The sequence below is a fragment of the Furipterus horrens genome, unplaced genomic scaffold (genome assembly GCF_987537825.1).
Source record: "Furipterus horrens unplaced genomic scaffold, mFurHor1.1.pri manual_scaffold_2, whole genome shotgun sequence".
Classification (NCBI taxonomy): Eukaryota; Metazoa; Chordata; class Mammalia; order Chiroptera; family Furipteridae; genus Furipterus; species Furipterus horrens.
The window spans coordinates 155,696,853-155,721,143 of NW_028327172.1; the positions used below are offsets into that span (position 1 = coordinate 155,696,853).

At 37.3% G+C, this 24,291-nt stretch overlaps 1 protein-coding gene across 6 annotated transcripts in view; it reads right to left on the reverse strand.

Moving 5' to 3' along the window:
- WAC (WW domain containing adaptor with coiled-coil) overlaps window positions 1-24,291 on the reverse strand; it is an 88,383-nt gene that overhangs the window by 27,030 nt on the left and 37,062 nt on the right. For all 6 annotated transcript variants that reach the window (XM_090266681.1, XM_090266680.1, XM_090266679.1 and 3 more), the window contains exons 4-6: window positions 9,951-10,057; window positions 2,078-2,193; window positions 1,308-1,420 (exon numbers count right to left, since the gene is read on the reverse strand). In XM_090266681.1, the coding sequence (XP_090122807.1) occupies window positions 1,308-1,420; window positions 2,078-2,193; window positions 9,951-10,057 (336 nt within the window). The remainder of the gene's footprint in view (window positions 1-1,307; window positions 1,421-2,077; window positions 2,194-9,950; window positions 10,058-24,291) is intronic.

Here is a 24,291-nt window from a genome sequence, read left to right on the forward strand (position 1 = left end):
GCCCAATAGGTTATTTTGCAATGACTAAATTAGACATACTAGGCTATTAACTTTTTCCTCTCTGGAAACCATTAGCCAATAAGTTGATTCTGCCCTGGTGGCAGGGGGGTGGCTCAGTTGGTTGGAGCATTGTCCCTGGTTGGGGCATGTACAGGAGGCAACTGATCAATGTTTCTCTCTCATATCAATGTTGTATCACTCTCAAATCAATAAACATATCCCCCAGTGAGAATTTTTTAAAGAAGTTCTTCTTTTTACACCCATTGGTCACTCATCCTCAATACTCACCAAACACCTCCCCACAACAATGTCTTCAGGAGGCCCACAAGCTGGGTGCTATATTTTTTTAACCTAGAGAGGAAAGCCTTTATCTCATTTTTAATTGTTTGCCAAAAGACATAGTTACAATATTAAGTGAAATGGAACTAGATCCCAAGTCTTCCCTCTCAAAAATACAGTATTATTAATTTCCTAACTTTAGCACTTCAAAATCATTTTGTTTTCTAAGAATTAAGTACAATTTCACTAACATAAAAAATTAAGTGCTCCAAGGGATATATCTTAAGCTACTGTTGCATCTTAAATATTTTTTCCATCAAAATATTAATATCTTCTGCTGAGACCAAAGAGATCCCCTATGCTTAAGTCTAAGAACTCCTAGAACACACCTTACAATTCCAAAACTTGAAGTTTCACAATTTGATAAAGGGCCTATGAACTCTTCTCTGTGGCATTTATATTTTATTCTAGATAAGGGAAGCCACTGGGAATATAATATGTTTCGAATATTAAGGCATACCCAAAATATGGAAATGTTACACATATCTATGATCATGTTGAAATCAATTTCCAAATATAAGGATTAAAAAGTTTTTCACTGATAACATAAAACACCAATAGGTACTCTGATGTCACTATCTGGGTATAGATCTGATTCAATTATTAGACTGAAACTGAGAAAGTTTTTGAAAAGATTTCAGTGACCAGTTTAATAGTATACAAATTGGGGTGAAGCATGGGGGTGGATGGGCAGCAAGAAGCTCCTGTTTTAAAAAGAAGTCAAACTACAACATAAAGTTGTTTGTTTTTTACCAGCTCAACTGCATTACAACCATTAAGGATGATAACAAATGCATGTGTGTATTATTCCACTGTGCAAATTTTCCCTTTTCAGGAAAAATAATTACTATATGTTGCTACTTATTTTAGTAAACATACATAAATGTTTATGCATTTAGATTTGTAGCATAAATGAACTACAGAAATGAATCAAACATCATTACTGTTTCAAAGAAAAAGATACTTACTTCCACTTGCAAATGCACTAGTGGCTGTTGCCTGCATCACCTCTCTTCTGTAATCCCTATCTTTTGGGAAGCTATTAACAGCCATCTTGTTTGCTTCTTTCTGTCTCTGTTCTCTAAAAATAAAAAAATAAAGCCATAATAATTATATCAGGTACAATAAGTATACATATAAATAACACTTTAGGCAAAATGCTCAACAAAATGGTATATGCAAAATATAAAAGAACCAAACCATAACATTTTGTTGCTCAACTGGTTGGAGCATTGTCCCTGGTTGGGGCATGTACAGAGGCAATCGATCAAGGTTTGCCATAATATTATTTAACTGCTGTGGCAGATGGGATGCGGCAAACAGAACATTAATGTTTCTCACTGATGGTAATACTATACCAATTATTTATATGCCCTTAACCCTATAATCAAAACTCTGCAACATTAATTCTATACATATGAAGGATACATATTATCCTACAAGAATTACAAAGACTTCTATTATAAATTATAAGGAAGATGCATAAATATAGATTAACATAAAAGTTTAAATTAAATATACCAACTACTCACAAGGCCCTTGTGGACAGTTGCTCATCTATACTAGTTTCTTTAAGGTAAAGAGGAATTATAGAAAATACAGATGACGGACCAATCACGTCAATTAAAAAGGAGAGCAAATATCACTGTAAGAAACCTACTTATGTTTAATGTTCTAAGATATTAATCTGTAGAATCAAGAACGAGAAACAGGGTTCTATAAGATTAAGAGCAAATACCTTTCAAGCCACTCTTTTGGTTTTTCCCATTGTGAAACTTCTGTTCGACAATTGTAGTAGTATTTTTTCCCAGAAGAGCTAATATGTTCAGACCAATCATCTGCAGAATCATAAGGCTAAAAAATATTTTTAAAAATTAGAAAATGTTAATACTATTTAATGACATGATATAAAATATCAAGAATGTCAATGGTTTTCAAAGTATACATATGGGGAAAATTTATAAGGTAAAGATAACCTGATCTAGGATGTAATCATCTACATATGAATCTTTGAAAACCTTCAAAGATAACAACGGAAAACCATTATAAATTATCAAATTCAATAGATTAATAAGTACTAGTTTATTAGGCAACAAGAAGAAAAATGTTAAATTTCACAATATCTGGACATCAGAAAAAGCATTTACAAAACTCCCAATCATCATAATTTTAATTGCTGAAATCCAGTCACACTAAGAGAAAGCACATTAGTTCTAAGCATGTAAAAAGCACAATAGTAATCACACAGTGTAACAGAGAACAACCTGCCTGTATTTACTATTACTTAAAAATAAAAAGAAAAAAAAGCACAAGATTTAAAAAATGTAAACACAAAGCTAATTAGGGCTTTGAATTTATTGCGCCTTCAAAATCCATGAGATGGGTCAAGTATGTATTAAACCTTGTTTTGCATAATATAATCCGCAGCATCAGTTATTTTCCTGTAACTATAAAACTGGTCTGTCTTTTGAAGGTTATCAGATATAGTCTCTTGTAGTTATTTTATAGGCACTATAAAATTAGAATAAAATTAGAAAAATCTGAAAGGCCTAGTTTTCATGGAACTGATCTCAAAAAGTGAAAGTGCCTGCATGGGCTGCAGAAAATCTGGTAGAATCCCAAGTATACTTCAGATGAATTTAACTATTTTTTCCAAAAGAGCCTTGAAATTAAAATATTTTGGTAGCCTATCCTTCTGAGTTCACCACAGTATAGTGACACAGTTTGAAAAAGCTTTTGAGGAAAGGAACCTTCATGCCCTGCTTACTCAGCTTTAATTTTACCAAGTTGGAAACAAGCTGATAGGACTTATGAGCTGTGCATAGGTCCCCCCCAAAAGATCAAAACTCAGTTCTGCAAATCCCATTATATACACTAAATCAACACCAATTCTGGAATAGCCATAATAATTTTCAAGGTAGTTGAAGAAATACTGCCAATTCTTCTATACATTGATACTCTCAAGTTTATTTAAAAATAATGAAGCTATTGGAAATCAGCTCTGTGCCCCAAACCTCTAAGATTAGTCGAGAATTAATGCTCAATCCCCACAGCTTCCACTATTAGGCCACACCAACCTGTAGGAACTACAGAAGGCAAAATTCAAAAAGTTCTTCACCACCCACTGCTCCCTATACTTAAATTATTGTGCAAATTGAACCTTCCTAAGGAGATATCTGGAAGATTTTGGTTTGTTTAGCAAGTGGTTATATGGGATTACTGGTTTGATCTGAAGAAGCAGAAAGAGATTTGAGGCAAGTGGACAGGGAACATCAGAGTAGATGAGAGTGGTCTAGACCAGTGCTCTTCAAAGTGATGCTTTGCAAACTGTTGCCTGTCCTGGACAGAATAAGGAGCCTGCATCAGAACATATATCAACATAGTGCTTTCCTTGCCCAAAGTCTTGCTTTAAGGAAAAAAAAAAAATCAACTGAAGTTTATTTAATGATAGTTAATTTACATTCTGGCACAACTTCAGAACACTTAGAAGTTCAAAGACCTTGAAGAGCATGGGTCTACAACACTGCACTGATTTTGTCTGTCAAATCTTAGGTTGTTAGTACAAGTACGTGTTCCAGGGTACAGTATTATAATCACATACCAGTAACTTTAGCTTTCTGCACCACTTCCACCCTCAAAAAAATATTAAGGTGGGGGAAAAAAACTTTAAATAATCAGGTAATTTTCAAAATGCTAATGTGCAACAACAGCAGGTATAATTTTCGTTGTTGTTCCATTGTATTTCTCTTCACCTTTAGTGAAGTACAAATGACTAAACTTTAATTGACAAAACTGTAATTTAAAGTGTACACAAGGATGATTCAATATACATATACACTGTGAAAGGATTCTTCTGCCCACCTTACACACTTAACCTTTTTAAATTAAAACATTAAGTTCTACTCTTTTTTTAACATTATTTTATCTTATTGTTGTTACTTTTCCCAAATTTTCCCTGTTGCTCTTCCCTGCCTGCCCATCCCCCTCCCAATTTCAATGATATGATACAGTTATTAATATTGCCACCACATTATATATTAGTTTCTCAGGTGTTAAATTTCTTAATTAAAAAAAAAATTAAGAACAAAACAAAGACCTGCAAACATTACAAGTTTTCTAAATTAGTCTTGAATTGATGTAGTTGACAAATACAAGATCTGTCCAGAAAGTATATAGCCATGTAATATGAAAAAGGTATGGGTTTATTGACGAAGATACAAGAAACATTGTACATAGGACAATGATGTCTTAGTTCCCTTCAGGAAGGCACCTTGGGACTTCACACAGCATCTCTTCCACTATCCAAAACATTCTGCAAAATCTTCTGTTGGAATCACCATCAGCTGCCCTGTCATATTTTCCTGAATCTTACTGATGGTCTAAAATCTCTTCCCTTTCAAAGGTGATTTTATTAGCTTTGCGAAAAGCTAGAAGTCACAGGGTGCCAAATCTGGGCTGTGGGGGGTCTGACTCTGCTGGGTCATTTGATGTTTCACCAAAAAACTCTGCATGAGAAATAATGCCTGAGTGGGCATGTTGTTGTGATGAAGCTGCCAGTCACCAGCTGCCCATAACTGTGGCTGTTTTCATCATATTGCACCTTTAACCAACAGAAAACACTGAGGTTGTACTCTTTATTAATTGTTTAGTCTGGAGGGGTGTACTCATGATGGACAACGCCTTCCCAATCAAAAAACACAGTTAAGACGGTCTTGATCTTGTTGAGACTTTGCCGTGACTTCTTCAGGTATGGAGAACCAGGTGACTTCTGCTGGGATAACTGGGCCTTTGTTTCCGTATCATATCCGTAGCTGTACACCCTTGATTCATCTCCAGTTATGACCTTCTTGAGGAAATCTGGTTCACTGGCAGTGGTTTGAATCAAGTCATTAGCAACTGCAGTGCAATGTTCCTTCTGCTCTGGTAGCAGAAGCCACAGAACAAATTTTGCCACACACGTTTCATGCCAAGATCTTGCATCAGAATCTTGGACACAGTTTTGGAATCCTCAAATCAACTTAAAGAGTTTCTCACACTGTCAGTCGCTGATCTTTGTTGACCGCAGCCCATGCATGTTCAACATTCTCAGGTGTTCTGCTTGTTGCAGGGCCTTCCAAACATGGATCCCTTTCAACAGATTTTTGACCATCTTTGAAGCATTTGTGTCACACTTTTGTGTTGGAGACTCATTGCATCGTTCCAGAGAGCTTTCTGAGTCATCCAAACAGTTTCCGCAGAGGAATGTTCAAGCTTAACACAAAATCTGATGCAGATTCATTGCTCTACTTGCTCAGTCCTTTTGAATGCAATGACCACACAGTACACACACTGACTCAACAGCAACTACCACCCCCACCCCCACTGACTAGTACAGTGAAGTCATCACTGTTCATACATGCACATTTCAGTACGCTTTCCTTGGCTGCCAGGTGACATCGATGTTGTGCAGTCTGTTCTCATTATATTAACAATGGCTGGACTTTTTCCAGACAGACCTCATATGCCCGAAGGCAGCAATTCTGCAAGTGTTGTCCAGGAACCCTTCAGGGGACTCCCAGATCATTTCATATAATCAAAACTATTTTCATAATAAAATTAAGATGACTGTTTCTCCTCATTCTATCATAAGAACATAGTGTTTTCAGACACTTTACAGGTTTGTCATCACAGAAATTTGAATGCAGAGCAGATACTAAATTCCAGTATCTTTTTCTATTAAGTCAGGCATTAAAGAGATGTTTGATATCTATTTTTGTTTTAGAAATATTTTTCATAAACACATATTCCATGTTAACATGTAATAAGTTTATAATTGATTTTAAGTAAATTGTTATAGTTCAAATTTATCAGTTTTAAGTTTTACATGGCAAATGCTGATGATAGAGTTCACATAAACAAAAGCTCTCAATGTTCATTAATGTTAGGAGGTCTTAAGACTGAGTATTAAAAAGGCTGCTCTAGAAGACTAGCACTGAATAGTTACTGAGACACTTATCTGCTTTCCTTCAATTCAAAATGTCTTTTAGTACTTATAGGAAGGTTGCTTTTCAATTCTTTAAAAAAAAAAAAAAAATCTTCCTTTCTACTCTCTCTGAAACACATCCTATTACTACTTTCCAAGTTAAACTATGGAAAAGGACGTTAAACCTGGAATTATTTTATGAATTGTTAATAAAGAATAGTTCATAAAATAACACCAAAGATGGCATTCACTGTAATAAAGAATTTCTATTTTTTTAATTAGAGTATCTTTAAAGCAAGATTGGTTACAGAGAATAGATCTTGAGAGCCCCAAACTTAAAAGCTCCAAAATATGCAGAAGATATTGGATAACAAGAGTTGGAAGACAATTCTGATTTCTCAACAAATCAAAACTAGTGAAAAATACTTAGAAGGGAAAATTTCAATTATGTCTTTAAGTGGGAATTAAACATTTTTTTTCTAAATAAAGAAATCCAGAGGCCTCTTTATTAAAAAGCTACAAATATGCATAATTTATCTAAAACAGTCTACGTGATATCTGTAAGTCCTATCATGATTTAGATTAGGAAGTAGGAGGCATTCAACAAACTTTTCCTAAATATTCACCATAGGCTAGGTAGGCTCTGTGCTAAACACAACACAATAAATGTTCATCACAGGACTTAGCAGGGAACTACATGTGAATATCTTAATCTGATACTAAAAAACTGGGTAATTTCAATCTAACTTCCAACAGTGAACTTAATATAAATCACCAAACAACCAAATGTCTATGTAGTAATCAAAATAATATTGTTACTGATTTCAAATACAGATTTAAAACTTGAAAACCTCAAAGAGGATAAAAAAATTTTTTTTAAACTTTGTAATTTAACTTAGGTTAAAATAATATTCATCTGTTCATTTACTCTTTCATTATGAAAATAATAGATAAAAGGTAATTTTATGTTTTACTACTCAAAAACTTCCATTAGAAGAGAGTTTAAGACAAAGGAAATCAGTTTTCAGGTAATCTTCAGAAATGTTCAAAAGTCCACTTCTCAGGAAAGATTAAATTTATAGTCTTTAACAGATATATGTGCCATAACCGCTGGGCATATTATAATGTAAAAGACCACTATTTGGACATTAATTATATACCTATAGCTGAAATCTACAGTAAGGGAAACCCTGATTTTGAAACATAACATTAAATCCCTTCTGGTCACCATCTTTAGTTTCCACTCATATAATGAAATTCCCCGATACCCTAATATGAATAACATTAAATCCATTCTGGTAACAGTCTTCAGTTTCATATAGTAAAAATTTCTGACATCCTTTGTTATTTGGGTCTTTCAAGCCTATCTGATGCCAATTACTTATTCTTTCTGATTTCTCTCTGTTAATTCATTTCTTAAAAATCAAAATAATCAGATTATTTCCCCCTTCAGTTTCTTGCCCCCTCCAAAAAAATGTCTACATGACCTGCTTCTGTCCTAACAGCAGACAAATACCAAATCTGAGTTGTCGATGACAAATAGAACTTTAGTGGTATTACCTTGTAAACTAATGAGACCATTTTACACACACACACACACTCACACACAGTTATTCATTCCACAATTCTGTGTATGTCCTACTGCAAATGACTCATCACAAGCAATTTGATGATAATACCTATAAAGATTTATCAAGCTATTGGTTCTGCCTTAATATTACCCTTCTATATTGTTTTGTGATGCCAGGGCTGGAATAATGCAAATTACATTCTATTTAGCCAGGGGACCTCCTGTCAGATTCTGCCAATAGTAGGCATTAGAGGAAAACTGAAAGGCAGGAGAAGTGAGAAGCCAAGCAGTTAAGGTTCCAGTTTCCAGATCTCTGCTACTGGCCCCAAACCAGAACTAGCTTCATCACACCACTGAGAGAAACGTACTATCATCAGCTTCCCCAAATTTTTCCTATTGTTCCTCAGCCCTAAGGGGCAATCGCTATATTTACGTTTCCTCAGTGTCCCTTTTTGTTTTTTTTCAGTCCTCAATATCTGCAATACCTACTTAACCAAAATCCTGCATATGAAATTCTGTGCTAGCCCTGGCTGGTGTGGCTCAGTGGACTGAGCACTGGCCTGCGAACCAAAGCGTCACTGGTTCGATTCCCAGTCAGGGCACATGTCTGGGTTGTGGGCCAGGTCCCCAGTTGGGGGTGCACAAGAGGCAACCACACATTGATGTTTCCCTCCCTTTCTCCTTCCCTTCCCCTCTCTCTAAAAATAAATAACTATTTAAAATATATATCTGTGCTAAAAATAGTATGACTTGTTTTCCCAACTAGACTGATTAAACACCATATTTAAACTTATTCTACATTTATTTTTATGAAATTACCACTAGTGTACCAATTTTCTATAGAAATGTACTAACCACACTACTTCAACAAGAGACAAATAATAAACCAAGAGTCTTTCAATGCCAATTAAAGTATGATGATCACCCAAAAATCTATAGCCTTCTTGTTCATTCCTTCTTGTATTGTATTTTCCACACAGCTATCTGATGCTTTTTAAAAACTGATTTTAGAGAAAGAAAAAGAGAAATGTCAGTTTGTTATTCTACTTATTTATGCATTCATTGGTTGATTCTTGTATATTCCCTGACTGGGGATTGAACCTGCAACTTGACATGCTGGGATGATACTCTAACCAACTGAACTACCCAGCCTGGGCTGTTTTAAACTGCAAATATGATGTTACTTCACCACCTATATCCTTCAGTAGGTCTCCACTGCCTTTATATAAAATTCATATTTCTTGGAAAGATATATATAACTCTTTGTGATCTGATCCCCACTTATCTTTGTAACTTGAACTATTCCCATTCTACCATATTATCAAAATCCTGTAGTTCTTCAAACATGCTATACTATTTCACATGTCTATGTCTTTGTAGGTGCTGTTACATAAATTCCAGACCTCTTAACTGGCTAAGTTATATTCAATCTGTTGTGCCTAAATTATATTCAATCTGTTGGGTAGCATTACATATACTTTAATACATTCCTCATTCAAGCTCGGAGTCCATCCTCATCTTGAGTGCTCACAAAGCAACATTAACACACACTGTTTTAATTGTTTATTTTCACTCTCCATCCCAGACCCGAAAGTTCCTTTAAGATGGGTCACATTTTCTCAGTTCTAAATATTTACAACCTAGCACATGCTTGGCAAACTGAAACCTTATTAAATTTTTACTGAAGAAACGTATTAGAACTTTGAGGACATGGACCTTTATGCAATCAATATATAACAAGTTTATATATTATGGAAATAGCAGCTCAAGTTAAACCACTTTAACTATAAAAGTTTCACAATCTGAAGTTCTTTATATATATCAGATACCTCAGTGGCAAAATTTTGCTCTTGTACATGAATGCTGATGAAATAAAACCACAATGATGTCTTAACACTATTCTCAATTCTATTAAGGTTAGCTCAGCAGTTCAAATACATTAAGAAAATGTTAACTCAGATGTCAAAAAAAATTTTTTTTAAGGTATCAGATTTAACAAGACTTGGTGTGAGGTTTTTTTTTTTTTTTTTTTTTTTTGGCAATAAATTTTTTAAAAATTGGGTGTGTTTATATACTTACTGCATCTGAAGTTTTGCTTGGATTATTGCTTGGATTAGAAGAATGTGAATTTGAGCTATGAAGACCACTGTGGTTGTGTGAATTTTCTTGTGGAGAGTAACTGGTCCCTTAAAAAGATAAAAAGTAAATTGTCAGTTTTATTTCATGTTTAATTTAAATTGGCTTCTATCACATATCTTATATCTATATATCCCTAAACCATTCTACATAAGCATCAGGAACACATACATATTCATATTTATTAATATATAAAGTAACTGTGAACCTACTAAAGGTGTGGTTTAATGAATACATACACTACACGGTTAATATTCTATGAAACAATGTTATACATAATGAGATGAGCAAAACATCATCTTTTATCATTTCTAGCAACTTGTAGGGTTTTTTAAAAAAGTCAGTTTTATTAGAAAAAGACAGAAACATATAGAGAAAAAAAGACACAAAAATCCAATTGATAGAGACCTGAAATTCACAATTATCCAATATGTCTTTGTAATTATTTTTCAGTTTCTTAAATAGTTTCACCAATTTTTCAACTAAAAGAGTATCAAGTTTTCAAAAAGAGTATCAAGTTTTCAAAAAGTTAAGTCTCATGGAAGGTACTTTCTTTCGAGATGATAAAAATGTCAAGTTTTCTAATAACAGGACCAACTCTACCTAAAAACACTTAAATGTAACTCATAAGTTTTATGAGTAATCTACACATTAGAGATATCATCATGGATGATAGCTTTAGTCTTAAAAAAAAAGGCAAGATATAAAAATCCAGACTTGCAAAAACACTGATTAATGATAAAATAAGGTTTACAAGTCTAATTATATTTTAATTCATTCTGTATGTTTATTTTTCAGCATCAAGGTAACAGAATTCAACTTTTATTTTTTCCTGTTTGTTTTTTAACTGAGCTGGCAATGGTATGGAGGCTACACTATCATGAGCACAAACTGGAAGAGGCGAGAACAATTCAAATGGACCAGAAATTAGTTAGCAATCAGAACCAGTTGTTATGAGTACAAATGAATAAGAACTCATTCAGATATTTTAATCAACAACAACAACAAAAAACTCTAAAAGGATAAAAAAAGGGTGAACAGGGATAGACAGAAGATGACTATAATAAAGTTTTAGATATCCAAGTAAAAATGACCAGTAGATCTATGTAGACCTAGAAATTCTGAAATGGATCTGGAAGTCACTTCCATTACAAGTGAAAAGTAGGGGACTCTTAACTTTACCCTGCATATACTAAGTACTAGGTGCTCAGAATGAAACAAAGAGTATGGCAAGAGAAAAGGCAATGGCCAAGTTTCAACCCTGGATGGGGCCAGCTAAAAGCAGATTCAAAAACTCATTAAAGGATTTATCTAAGTACTGAGCACAATTTAGGCCGTACAAAAGAGGAAATTTCCCAACAGGCCTGCAGCCTGAGTTGCCTGATGGTTTCTTCATCTACTTATTTTTAATTTTACCTTCCTGTACAGTATGTATATGTGTAAAACGCTGAACTATTTTTAAGAGTAGCCTATAAACTATTCAATAAACATTGTAAGAATGAACACAATCAAGAAGAAACTGGTCAAGAATAAGCTCAGTGGGAAGAAAAGTAAACATAGAGCCGGCTTAAGACTGCTATCCTCAGAAGGCTTGCTTGCACAGCATGCCCTTGGCTGGCACATGGGAACCTAGATGCCAGGAGCGTTCCCACAATATAATTGTTAAGAGTTGCTCACTGTACCAATATGATTTATGTTGAACACCTGCCTTCCCACTGAGAATCCAGACTTTTGGTATGGACTAGGCAGAGGTGCCTACATAGTAAGTAAAATCCAATAAAAGCCTTTGGTACCGAATTTCTAACAAGCTTTCCTGGCACACAACATTTTGCAAGTGTTGTCACAATTCATAGTTGGAGGAATGAAGCATGTCCTGTGTAATTCTACTGGGAGAAGATTCTTAGAAGCTTGCAACTGGTTTTCTCTAGATTTTACCTCACATACCCTTTCTCCTTAATTATGCTTTGCATCCTTCATGGTTATAAATCATAGCCATGACACTGATTATATACTGGGTCCTTTGAGTCCTCTTAGACAATCACCAAACCTAGGGATGGTTGGGGGACCGCAGCATTCTCAGTTACAATCAATACCCCAAGTCTTAAAGGAAATCTTAGACCTACGTGGAAATTTGTATTTTTCACATATAACTCATACATTTTTATTACAGTTGAATAAAAATAAGAAACAGAACTAGTAATAATGACTACCAGAATATCATATTTATACAATATTAGTAGAGTTGGTATTGCCACAAAAAAGCTTAAAAATATGTCAGCAATAATGAAGAAAAAAGGCCAGTCTTATTGACTGAAATGAACCCGAGCCATTCATCAAGAAGCCTGGGTTAGATGCCTTGAAATTTGCTTGTATTAAGTAAAACGTTCTATGAAATAACTTAAATCTATGAAGTAAAAGTACCACTACATATTTGTTAAAAGGCATGATAGGTATTCTACAAACATAAGGTACGTTTAGAAATGAAGTCTCAAGAGGTTAAAATCCAGTAATTCATGTTACTTTAGTTATGGAAATTCAAAAATTGACAAGCACCCAATTAATTAAGATATTACCCCTGAAGAAATGGTATACTGTATCTTCCACCAGCCTAATTGACATTCACTAGTTTTTAGCTTTAGTAGTATATGTGTTTTTACAGAGCATAATAAACAAATCAAAAACCCTTCAGCATCAAGGCACACTAGCCTAATACTGTATAGTCAAGAGAAAATTGAACCAGCTATTTAGAGGGAAGTCATTTTCAGAGACAAGGAGAGCTTTTTGAATAGACTAGATACCACATTCTATGAAATAGATTTATCTAAGCCACTTGGCAAAACTAAAAACTGAAACTTTAAAAATAAGCAAAATTAAGATAGATATTTTAGTAAAAATGTAAGAATAAAGTAAAACACTTAAACAGATTCCAAAACTAAGTAAGTTTTACAGAAAGCGTGGTATGAAAAGAGGCAATAGATCTTGGACTCCAGCTGGAAGAATGTACTTAAGAACTAAAGGCAGGTAGATTTGCACCTAAGTAACATGACTATAATTAGCTAAGCAAAGCTAATTCTCTGTAATAAAAGCTACAATTCATATTATCTTCCAAAGCACTTTCAGGGTATTTTATTTGAGCCTTTTAATTTCTCCACATAGTTCTTTCCAAACTGAAGTAACACACAGGCAAGGTGATTATGCACACCCTTCCCTAGGACAGAGTAATGATGATGGTAGTTATGATCTTTCAGAGCCATACCTATGAAGTGCTACAACATAAACTCTTTGAAATCTCCTGTTTTATCTTAAAAACTCACATGATTTTTTGCATTCTACCCCATGATGAATTTGTGTTCCAGGATAAGAACACAAGTTTTTTAAAATTAGTAGTACTGAATATAATGTAGAGTCTAAGGCTGAGAGAAACAATAAGTGATTACTAGAACAGAGCCATGCATAAAACTTCAACTCAGAATTTTAATACGTAAACCCAGTGATTACTGAAGTGCACAAGTGAAGATTATATGCAGGTGAGAGTCTCATGGATGTTGTTTGATCCAACAAAGTAATGGAAGCAAAAACTGTTCAGTACCCTTTATGCTCTCTGTACATTATACAAAGAAAAAAATAGTTCATTATTTTTTATAGGTTTTTAAAAACAAATCCTCACCTGAGGATATGTTTATTGGTTTTAGAGAGAGAGGAAGGGGTGGGGGGAGTGAGAGAGAAAGAGAGATGGTGAGGGGGAAAGAGGGAGAGAGAGAATCAATGTGAGAGAGACACATTCATCGGTTGTTTCTCATACATGCCCCGGACAAGGGTTGAACCCCACAACATAGCCTGACTGGGAATCAAACAATGCTCCAAGTAACTGAGCCACCCAGCCATAGCAAGGCTCACTACTTTAAAGAAAATATTTTGAGAAAAAGAGTATTTGCAGCTAAGTGTATATAAAATTGGTTTTAAATGATACACATTCAAACCAACCTTAAGAAATTACAGTTAGGACTGCTTAAACAAGCCTTAAAGGCTTCCAAAAACAGAATGCTATGGTCTTTTCCCTGACAGGATCTTCAATATTTAAAAGGCAGAGTAATTCCTACTTGGCATCCTGTAGAACTTCAGAAGCTGGATCTTAAGGGTAAGAAGGATATAATCCCCAGTTTAAACGTAGCCATAGGTTAAGTACCCTGGGAAATTGGCCAAAAAATATAGTGAAACACACCTGACTCAGCAAGGGGAAAAATCAATTACAGACCACCCTCCCACTTAAAAAAGGAAACTTCGAAAAAGCAAGGGAATTAAAAGGTGTGCACAAGTGATAGAACGAGATGGGGAAATAATAGTTTTCAATCTATTAGGGGTAAAACATTGAGGCATTAGTGTCCTTACTCAAAACATGACACCAACCAGAATTAACTACCAGATACTCAGCCTTAGAAATTAAGTCATGAACACCACTCGCCCCTCCCTGGTGACTCACTGTGAATCTACCTCATGCAACTTTAAGTCCCATCAGAGGCAATTTCAGTGACTGAGCCTAAAAGGCAGTTTCCAGGCAGAGGCAGGTCTATGGATGATTGGGACTTGTGCCATTCTAGGATCAGTGCTAGTAAAAGCTGGTCTTGGTTCACACCTTGGCCCTTCCCATGTGCACCAGAGGGGCAGCCACAAACTATGAATCACTTCTAGCTCTGAAAAGGTTACCCAGGGCCAATCACAAGCAGCATTTGACACAGGTCTGAACCAGACTACCTCCCAAGAGGCCCAGAACCAACACAACTAGGGGCCAGGTTTTCAGACATCAGAGCAGGATCCAATAAGCTTCACAAGCAGCACATCCACAGGGAGATCTTGGCAGGTACCAAACCCCACTGAGGCAAATTCCACCTCAAGTGATCAGCAACTGCACACGGCTTGCACACTGTGTTGGGAGGTGAGCTTCACAGTCAGCTAGCCTTAGGGTCAATCCAACACACAAACAGGCTAAGAGCAATCAAGACTCAATTACAAAAGGAGGACTCACAATCTGCACACGGGACTTTCCTGGAGCACCCAGTTCAAGGGATCAAGGAGACTGTACCACCAGACCCGAGAGGATACCTACATTAGGCCACCCTACTAAAACTGGGAGTCGTAGCAGATCTACCTAACACATAGAAACACACACAAAGAGGCAGCCAAAATGGAGAGACAGGCCCCAAATGAAAGAACAAGAGAAATTTTCAAAAAAAGAGCTAAAAGAAATGGAGAAAAACAATTTATCAGACACAGAGTTGAAAGTAATGATTATATGAATGCTCAACAGCATGAAAAAGGGCATAGAAACAATAACAAAAGGACTGGTCAAAATGAAGACAAAAATACATAAGATGAAGAATGCACTGGAAGGAATAAAAAGTAGGACAGATAACGCAGAGGATCATATCAGCGATATGGAAGACAAGGTAGGGGAAAAAAAAAAAAACCACCCCAATCAGAGCAGCAATATGAAACAAGAATTTTAAAAAATGAAGACAGGCTTCTGGCCAACATGGACACTTACTTAGACACACTGTGACTCCCTCCACAACTAAGAAGGAATATAACCACCTCAAAACTAGAGACAACAAGTAGTTCCAGAAAATTAAGGTACATGGAAGTTCAACAAAACAAAGATATAAAGAAGAAATACTCATCCAGACAGGTAGCAGGGGCGGAGCCAGCACGGAGAGGACACAGTGTGATGGCCCCAGTGGCAGAGGCAAAAAGAGCAGTCACCCATTTTAAAAAGTCCGAACGGACACCTGGGGAGTGCTCCCAGCACCAGACCAGAACACAAAACTCACAGTCCCAAAGCTGGGGAAAATAAAGCCTTATTGCTTCTGACTGTACAAACCAGTGGGGGTTGGGGCAGAGGAAGAAACTGCTGGTCTTTCAGTAGGGTCCGCTTTTTTAAAGGGCCCACACGGTCCTAGAACGTCTGCAGACCCAACGATGCTGGAAACAACAGCCCGGGCAACAGCCATAGAGGCACCAGTCCCATGCAGAAGTGGGAGAAATGCCTGGAAAAGGGGCAAGTACTGAGCAAGTGGCATTGTTCCCTCTCAGATCCCTCCCCAACACACAGCGCCACAATGCGGTGAAACCGGTCGCCCGTACTGACAAACACCTAAGGCTCTGCCCCTTATAATGGAACAGGAGCGACAGCTCTACCCAAGACACAGAGGCAAACAAACATAGGAGCCTGTCAAGATGAGGAGACTGAGAAGTATGGCCCAAAAGGGGGAACAGATCAAGGTTCCAGTGTGAGAACTAAGCGACGAGGAGATAGCAACCTAACAGACATACAGAGTTCAAAACACTGGTGATAAAGATGATCACAGGCTTGACAGATATGCTTAAGTACAGCAAACACATAAGGGAAGAAGTGAAGGCTATACTAAGTGAAACGAAGAAAAATCCACACAAAACCAAAGGTGAAGGGAAGGAAACCAGGGTTCAAATCAATGATGGAACATAAGGAAGAAAAAGTGTCAACCAGTACAGAATGAGGAAACAAGAATTGAAAAAAATGAGGAGAGGCTTAGGAACCTCTGGGACAACTTTAAACATGTCAACATCCAAATCATAAGGGTGCCAGAAGGAGAGGACGGGAAAGAAACTGAAAGCTTATGTGAAAAAATAATGAAGGAAAACTCTCCATATTTGGCAAAGGAAATAAGACATACAAGTCCAGCAAGCATAGAGTCCGAAACAAGCTAGACCCAAAGAGGACCTCATCAAGACACATCATAATTAAAATGCCAAAGGTGAAAGATAAAGAGAATCTTAAAAGCAGCAAGAAAAAAGCAGAGAGTTACCTATAAAGGGGTGCCTGTAAGACTATCAACTGATTTCTCAAAAGAAACTTTGCAGGCAAGAAGGGACTGGCAAGAAGTATTCAATGTGGTGAAAAGCAAAGATCCACAACCAAGATTATTCTATCCAGCAAAGCTATCATTTAGAATGCAAGGGCAGATGAAGTGCTTCCCAGACAAGAGTTCATCATCACCAAGCTATTATTATATGAAATGTCAAAGGGACTTACTTAAGAAAAAGAAGATTAAAAGTATGAACACTAAAATGACAACAGACTCACAACTATCAACAACTGGGGTGAATCTAAAAAATAAAAACAAAATCCAACTAAGCAGACCAGAATAGGAACAGAACCATAGGTATGGGGATCATTTGGAGGGTTATCAGCTAGGAGGGGGAAGGGAGAGAAATGGGAAAATAATACAGGGATTAAGAAGCATAATTGGTTGGTACAATATAGACAGGGGGGAGTTAAGAAAAGGTGAAGCCAAAGAACTTATATGCATGACCCCTGGACATGAACTAAGGAGGATGGGACTGTTGGAGGGAAGGAGGGTACTAGGCAGAGGGGAGCCAAGAGGAAAAAAAAAATGAGACAACTCTAACAGAATAATCAATAAAATATACTTAAGAAAAAAATGAGGATATCTTAAGGGACCTTTGGGACAACACGAAGCATAACAACATCCTCATCGTAAGGGTACCAGAAAGGTAAGAGAGCAAGGGATTGAGAATCTATGTGAAGAAATAATGACCGTAAACTTCTCTAACCCAGTTGAAGGAAAAACACACACAAGTCAGGAAGCACAGAGTCCCAAACAAGATGAAACCAAACCGGTGCACACCAAGACACATCATAATTAAAATGGCAAAGGTTAAAGACAAAGAGAGAATCTTTAAAGCAGCAAGACAGGAAGTTAGTTACCTACAAGGGAGCTCCTGTAAGTTTGTTATCAGATTTCTCGACAGAAAATACTCAAGCCAGAAGAAACTGGCACAAATATTCAATGTGATGAAAAGCAAAAACGTACAACAAAAAATACTTTATCCAGCACGACTGATTTAAAATTAGGAGAAATAAAGAGCTTCCCAGACAAGAAAAAGCTAAAGGAGTTTGTTACCACCAAGCCAGTACTATAAAAAATGTTAAAGAGTCTGCTAGAAGAAAAGGAAGAAGATAAGAAAGAACAGGAAAGGGGTGGGAAAGGAAAGGGGAGGGAGAAAAAGAAAAGGAGGCAGTGAAGAAGAGGAAGAAGACAGAAGAACACAATGGAAGAATAAAATGGCAATAAATACATACCTATTAATCATCACTTTTCAGCATAAATAAGTTTAGTGGTCTAACCAAAAGACACAGGGTAGCTGAATGGCTAAGAAAACAAGACCCTTATATTAAGCTGTCTAAAAGAGACCCACCTCAGAATGAAGATGCAAATAGACTAAAAGGGACTAAAAAAAAAAAAAACAGAAAAAGAAAAACCTGGGATAGCAATATTTATATAGGACAAAATATACTTTAAAATCAAGGCTAGAGTATGAGACAAAGGACACTACAAAATGACTAAGGGAGCAATCCAGCAAGAGGACATAACAACCCTTGTAAACATTAGGCGTAACTAAATATGTAAAGCAAATGTTATGGACAGAAAGGGAGAAACTGACAGCAAAACAATTATAGTAGGACACTGCAATACCCTACCGACATCAATGGATAGATCTTCCAGACAGAAAAATCAAGAAAAAAACAGTGGCCTTAAATGACACACTAGATCAGATGGATTTAGCTGATATCTTCAGAGCACTTCAACCAAAGCAGCAAAATATGAGATCTGTCCAGAAAGTATCCATCCATGTAATATGAAAAAAGGCATTTATGGAAGAAGATACAAGAAACATTGTACATAGGACAATGACGACCTAGTCCCCTTCAAAGTAGGCACATTGGGACCTCACACACTTCCCCCAATCACCACCAGCCACCCTGTTGTATTTTCCTGAATCTCATCGATGGTCTGAAATCTGTTCCCTTTCAAAGGTGATTTTAGTTTTGGGAAAAACCAGAAGTCACAGGGTGCCAAATCTGGACTGTAGTGGGGCTGAGTTACCTGGCTGATCTGATGTTTCATCAAAAATCTCTGCACAAGACATAATGCATGAGCAGGTATGCTGTCCTAATGAAGTTGCCAATCACGAGCTGCCCATAGCTGTGGCCTTCTGAATCACCTGAATAGTTTCCACGGAGGAATATTCAAGCTTAACACAAAATGTGATGCAGATTCATTGCTCTACTCGCTCATTTGGAATGCAACAGCCACACAGTATACATGCTCACTCACACATGCTCACTCAATAGCATCTACCGCCTCCAATGACTAGTACAGTAAAACTGTCACTGTTCACGCATGCACATACCAGTCCACTCTCCTTGGCTGCCACGTTACATCGATGTCCCGCAAACAGTTCTCGTTATATTAACAACAATTGGACTTTACCCGGACAGGCCTTGTATACATTTCTTTTAAAGTACACATGGAACACTTTCTAGGATAGACCTTATGCTATGACACAAAACAAGTCTCATAAGTTTAAGACTGAAATTATTATCAAGCAACTTCTCTGACCCTAACACTATGAAATGAAAAACCAATCAAGAAAACTGAGAAATACACAAAAATACTGAATGGGTACATCTTGAAAAAGCATATTAAAAGTATGTATCTTTAAGAATAGCCCAAAGACTTAGGAGGATTCTTTCTAGAAAAATCGTTGTCTAATATTATCTCCCAACTTTAAGGCACAGAATTATTTCCTTATATGGTTGCTTACTCATCCTTTAGGTGTCAATTCACAAGTCACACCCCCCAGAAAGGCCTTGCCTTGAAGATGGCAGCATAAGTAGACAGGGCTTACCTCTTCACACAATCACATCAAAATTACAACTAAAATATAGAACCACCATCACTCAGACCCATCAGAAATCGAGCTGAATGGAAGTCTGACAACTACGGAATTTAAAAAAACACATCCATCCAGACTGGTAGGAGGGGCACAGACACAGAACAGGCTGGTCCCACATCCACGTTTAGTGGATAAAAATATCAGAGGGATATCTCGAGACCCAGGAGTTTCAGCCCCACACCAGGTCCCCCAGCCCAGGATTCCAGTACCAGGAAGGTAAGTCCTTACAACTTCTGGCTGCAAAAACCAGAGGGGATTGAATTGATGGAAGAAACATCTGGTGCCCAAACAGTTCCTCTTAAAGAACCCACACAAGGACTCACCTACTCTGACTCTCTCCTTCTGAGCTCCACCACCGGGGTAGCAGCTTGAAAGGCACCAGTGACATATAGGGAAAAACTGAAGTGTTTGGCATCAGGCAAGCTGAGGCCACTGTCCGTTTTCTAAACCCTGCCCTCACAGAGCCACTGAGCCAGCAAGCTGATGTCATATCTGAGATTCCCTCAACGTGGCTAATACCTTTTGACCCGCCTAGCATATCCCCAGAGACTCAAGAGTCACCCAACTTACTTGCCCATCTAAGCTGCTTGTCCATATGAATGGATGGTCTTGGCTCATTCTGCACAACTTCCTAAATCCTCTGAGATAGGTAACAGCTGGCCTCAGTGAGCCCCAGGCTCAGCATTAGCAGCAGCCAGCCTAGATTCACAGCTTGGCCTCACCTGGGTGTCTCCAATCCCAGTAGAAGTAGCAGATATCTCAGATTGCTTCAGAGCTCAGGCAGGGTTGCACTGGGCAAAACACAGGTGGGAGATGACCCTGGCTTGCACCACCCACGAAACCTCAGGGCCAACACACTCAGTGGACAGCTACAGACCACATCTGAACAGCACCCCTCTGCCCTTGCACAGCTGATCCATCACGAAGGACAGAGGCAGGTGGTCAGCGGTCACAGCCAATCCTTGCAGCTGAATGGCCTGGGAAAATTCCTCCCATTGATCTGCCAACAGCAACCAAGGCTCAACTACAAGAGGAGGGTGTACTCAGCCCACAAGAAGGGTGCACCTCAAGTACCCAGCTTGGGTGATAGAGGAGGCAGTGCCACTGGACACTACAGTACACCTACTACATTAGGCCACACTACCAAGACACAGAGTCAAAGCAGCTCTACCCAATAACAGAAACAAACACAGGGAGGCTGCCAAAATGAGAAGACAAAGAAACATGGCTCAAATGAAAGAACAGATCAAAACTGCAGAAAAAGATCTAAATGAAATGGATAAGCAATCTATCAGATGCAGAGTTCAAAACACTGGTTCATAAGGATGCTACAGAAGTTAGTGAGGACCTCATCAGCATAAAAAAATTCAGTCAGAAACGAAGGATACACTAATGAAATGAAGAACAATTTACAGGGCAGCAACAGTAGAGTGGATGAAACTGAGAATCAAATCAATGATTTGGAACATAAGGTAGCAAAAATTAACCCATCAGAACAACAAGAATAAAAAAGAATCCGAAAAAACAAGGCTAGTGTAAGCAGCCTCTGGGACAACTTCAAGAGGTCCAAGGTTTGCATTATAGGGGGGCCAAAAGGAAAAGAGAAAGAGCAAGAAATTGGAAATCTATTTGAAAAAATAATGGAAGAAAACTTCTCTAACGTGGTGAAGGAAACAGACATGCAAGTCCAGGAAGCACAGAGAGTCCAAATTGGATGGATGCAAAGAGGCCTATTCCAAGATATATCATAATTAAAATGCCAAAGGGTAAAGATAAAGAATCTTAAAAGCAGCAAGAGAAAAGAAGCTAGTTACTTACAGGGAGTACCTATAAGACTGTCAGCTGACTTCTCAAAAGAAACTCTGCAGGCTAGAAGGGATTGGCAAGAAATATTCAAAATCATGAAAAGCAGGAACCTACAGCCAGGATTGTTCTACCCAGCAACGGTATCATTTAGAATGGAAGGGCAGATAAAGACCTTCCTACACAAGAAAAATTAAAGGAATTCTGCATCACCAAACCATTGTTATGTAAAATATTAGAGACTTATTTAAGAAAAGATCAAAACTATGAACAATAAAATGGCAAAAAATACAAATCTATCAACAGTTGAATCTAAAAACAAACTAGCAAACAAGAACAAAGACAATCATGGGTACAGAGAGTGTTTTGATGGTTGCCACTCACAACTATCAACAGAATCTAAAACAAACAAACAGACAAACTAAGCAAACAACCAGAATAGGAACAGAATCACGGGTATGGGGGATCATTTGGAGGGTTATCAGCTGGGAGGGGGAAGAGGGAGAAATGGTGCAGGGATTAAAAAGCATAACTGGCAGGTACAAAATAGACAGGGGAAGTTAATAAATTATAGGAAAGGGTGTAGCCGAAGAACTTATATGCATAAACCGTGGACATGAATTATGGGGGGTGGGATTGCTGGAGGGAAGGAGGGTACTGGGCAGAGGGGAGCAAAGGGAAAAGAAATGGGACAACTCTGACAGCATAATCAATAAAACATACTTTAAAAAAAATTAACAAGCCATTTCATATGGATCGATAGTGTGCATGCGTGTGTGTGTGCAAAGTATACTCAGAAGAATTGAAAACAGGAACTCCAACAGGTAAGTGTATGGCAATGTTCATGGTAGCATTATTCACAATAGCTAAAGATGGAAAAAGCCTAAACATCCACCTGCAGATGCATGAATAAACAGAATATTATATCCTTACAATGGAATATTATTCAGCCAAAAAAAGGAAATACTGATGCATGCTATGACATGGATGAATCTTTATGGTAAATATTCTAAACATCATGCTGAGTGAAAGAAGTCAGACACAAAAGGCCACATAATGCCCTGACCGGCACCGGCACAGTTTACTTGGTTGAGTGTCATCCCATAAAGTAAAAGGTCACTGGTTCAATTCATGGTTAGGGCACACACCTGGGTTGCTGGCTGTTCCCCGGCTGCAGGGCATGAGAGAGATAACTGATCAATGTTTCTCTCCTTCTCTTCCCCTTCTCTAAAAATAAATAAAATACTCTTTCTATAATATCAGAATCTCTGATATTCATTTAAACAAAGCCTTTCCCTGACCACTTCCTATCCCCTGCCTACCTCCCAGCCATCACTATTTTCTTTACAGCGCAAATCATAGTGTGAAGGCTTCAGTTTATCTACTTTATATTGCCTGTTTCACCCTGTGGGACTAAGGATCAACTAGCCCAATCACAATCTGGGAACCTCTAAGCTCCCAATAGCATCATTTAAAAATGAATGATATAGGTAATCTCTATACATTAGTGGTCAAAAGGCCAGCAGTGGTAAGAAATCCTGTGTCATAATATAAGTTCACTTGTTTAAATAACTATTATGACAAGAAAAAAGTTGTAAGACACTCATTACTTCCAACACCCACTGAAAATGTGTTAATACTTAGGAAAAACTGCTCTACCTTCCAGTACAGCATAATATAAACTGAAAATGTGCTTCTCCCAAAATTATGTATTAGAAACAAAAGGCAGCATATTACAGCAGAGTTACCTCAAAGAAAACATTGAGCATCTTTTCTCTCACAGATAAGACATTTTTAATATTGCTCCTGTGTCTCTTAATAGACACTCAAACAACATTTACTCAAACTCCATCTGTTTCTGCTATTTAGCCATCCTGCTTTTGTGTTGAGACAGTTAGGACTGTAGTTTTGGATAAATCTAATGGTAACGTGACACTGGACAATGTGTCCACATCCAACTGTGATATGGTTGTCTACTGGAGGGAAAAGTCAACATTGCCACATTGCCTAAACCAATTTTATACACATAAAGTGGCAGATGCAAATGTTACTCAAGGTTCAATATTTCAAAAATAAAAAAAGAGGCTCAGAATGATTAGAGGAGAAGCACCAACAGATCATACTTGCTGATAATGTTTTACTTACATACCAATTTTACGGCAACATGCTTTGGAGAAGTATTACATACTTCACTCTCCCTTCAGTCCCAATCTTTCTATTACTCACATTCCTTGTCTAATCACAGCTTTAGCCAAACTTAATTATATAGGTTTACTGAGGAATTGCTTCACACTCTCAAGGAAGAAGTAATACATATAGTAAATAATCTCAATCATTAAAGTAACTAACTACAAAATCCTGACAAAGATGACAAAAACCACAAAGCAATAACAGAATTAAGGGAATTCACAAATATATACACACCTCAGTCCAGGAATGCACAGTGGCTGAATACTGAAAGACTTGAACGAATATAAACCATGAATTTTAATTAAAAAAAATTTTTCCCCCTCACCTCATGACATTTATGTCATTTCTTTTTTAGAAAGCGAGGAAGGGAGAGAAACACTGATGCGGGAGAGAAGCATCAAATGGTTGCCTCCCAAATGTGCCCAGGGACTGGGGATTACACACTTGAGGACGGGGGACCGAATCTGCAACCTAATTGCTGTATTCCAACCGGGAA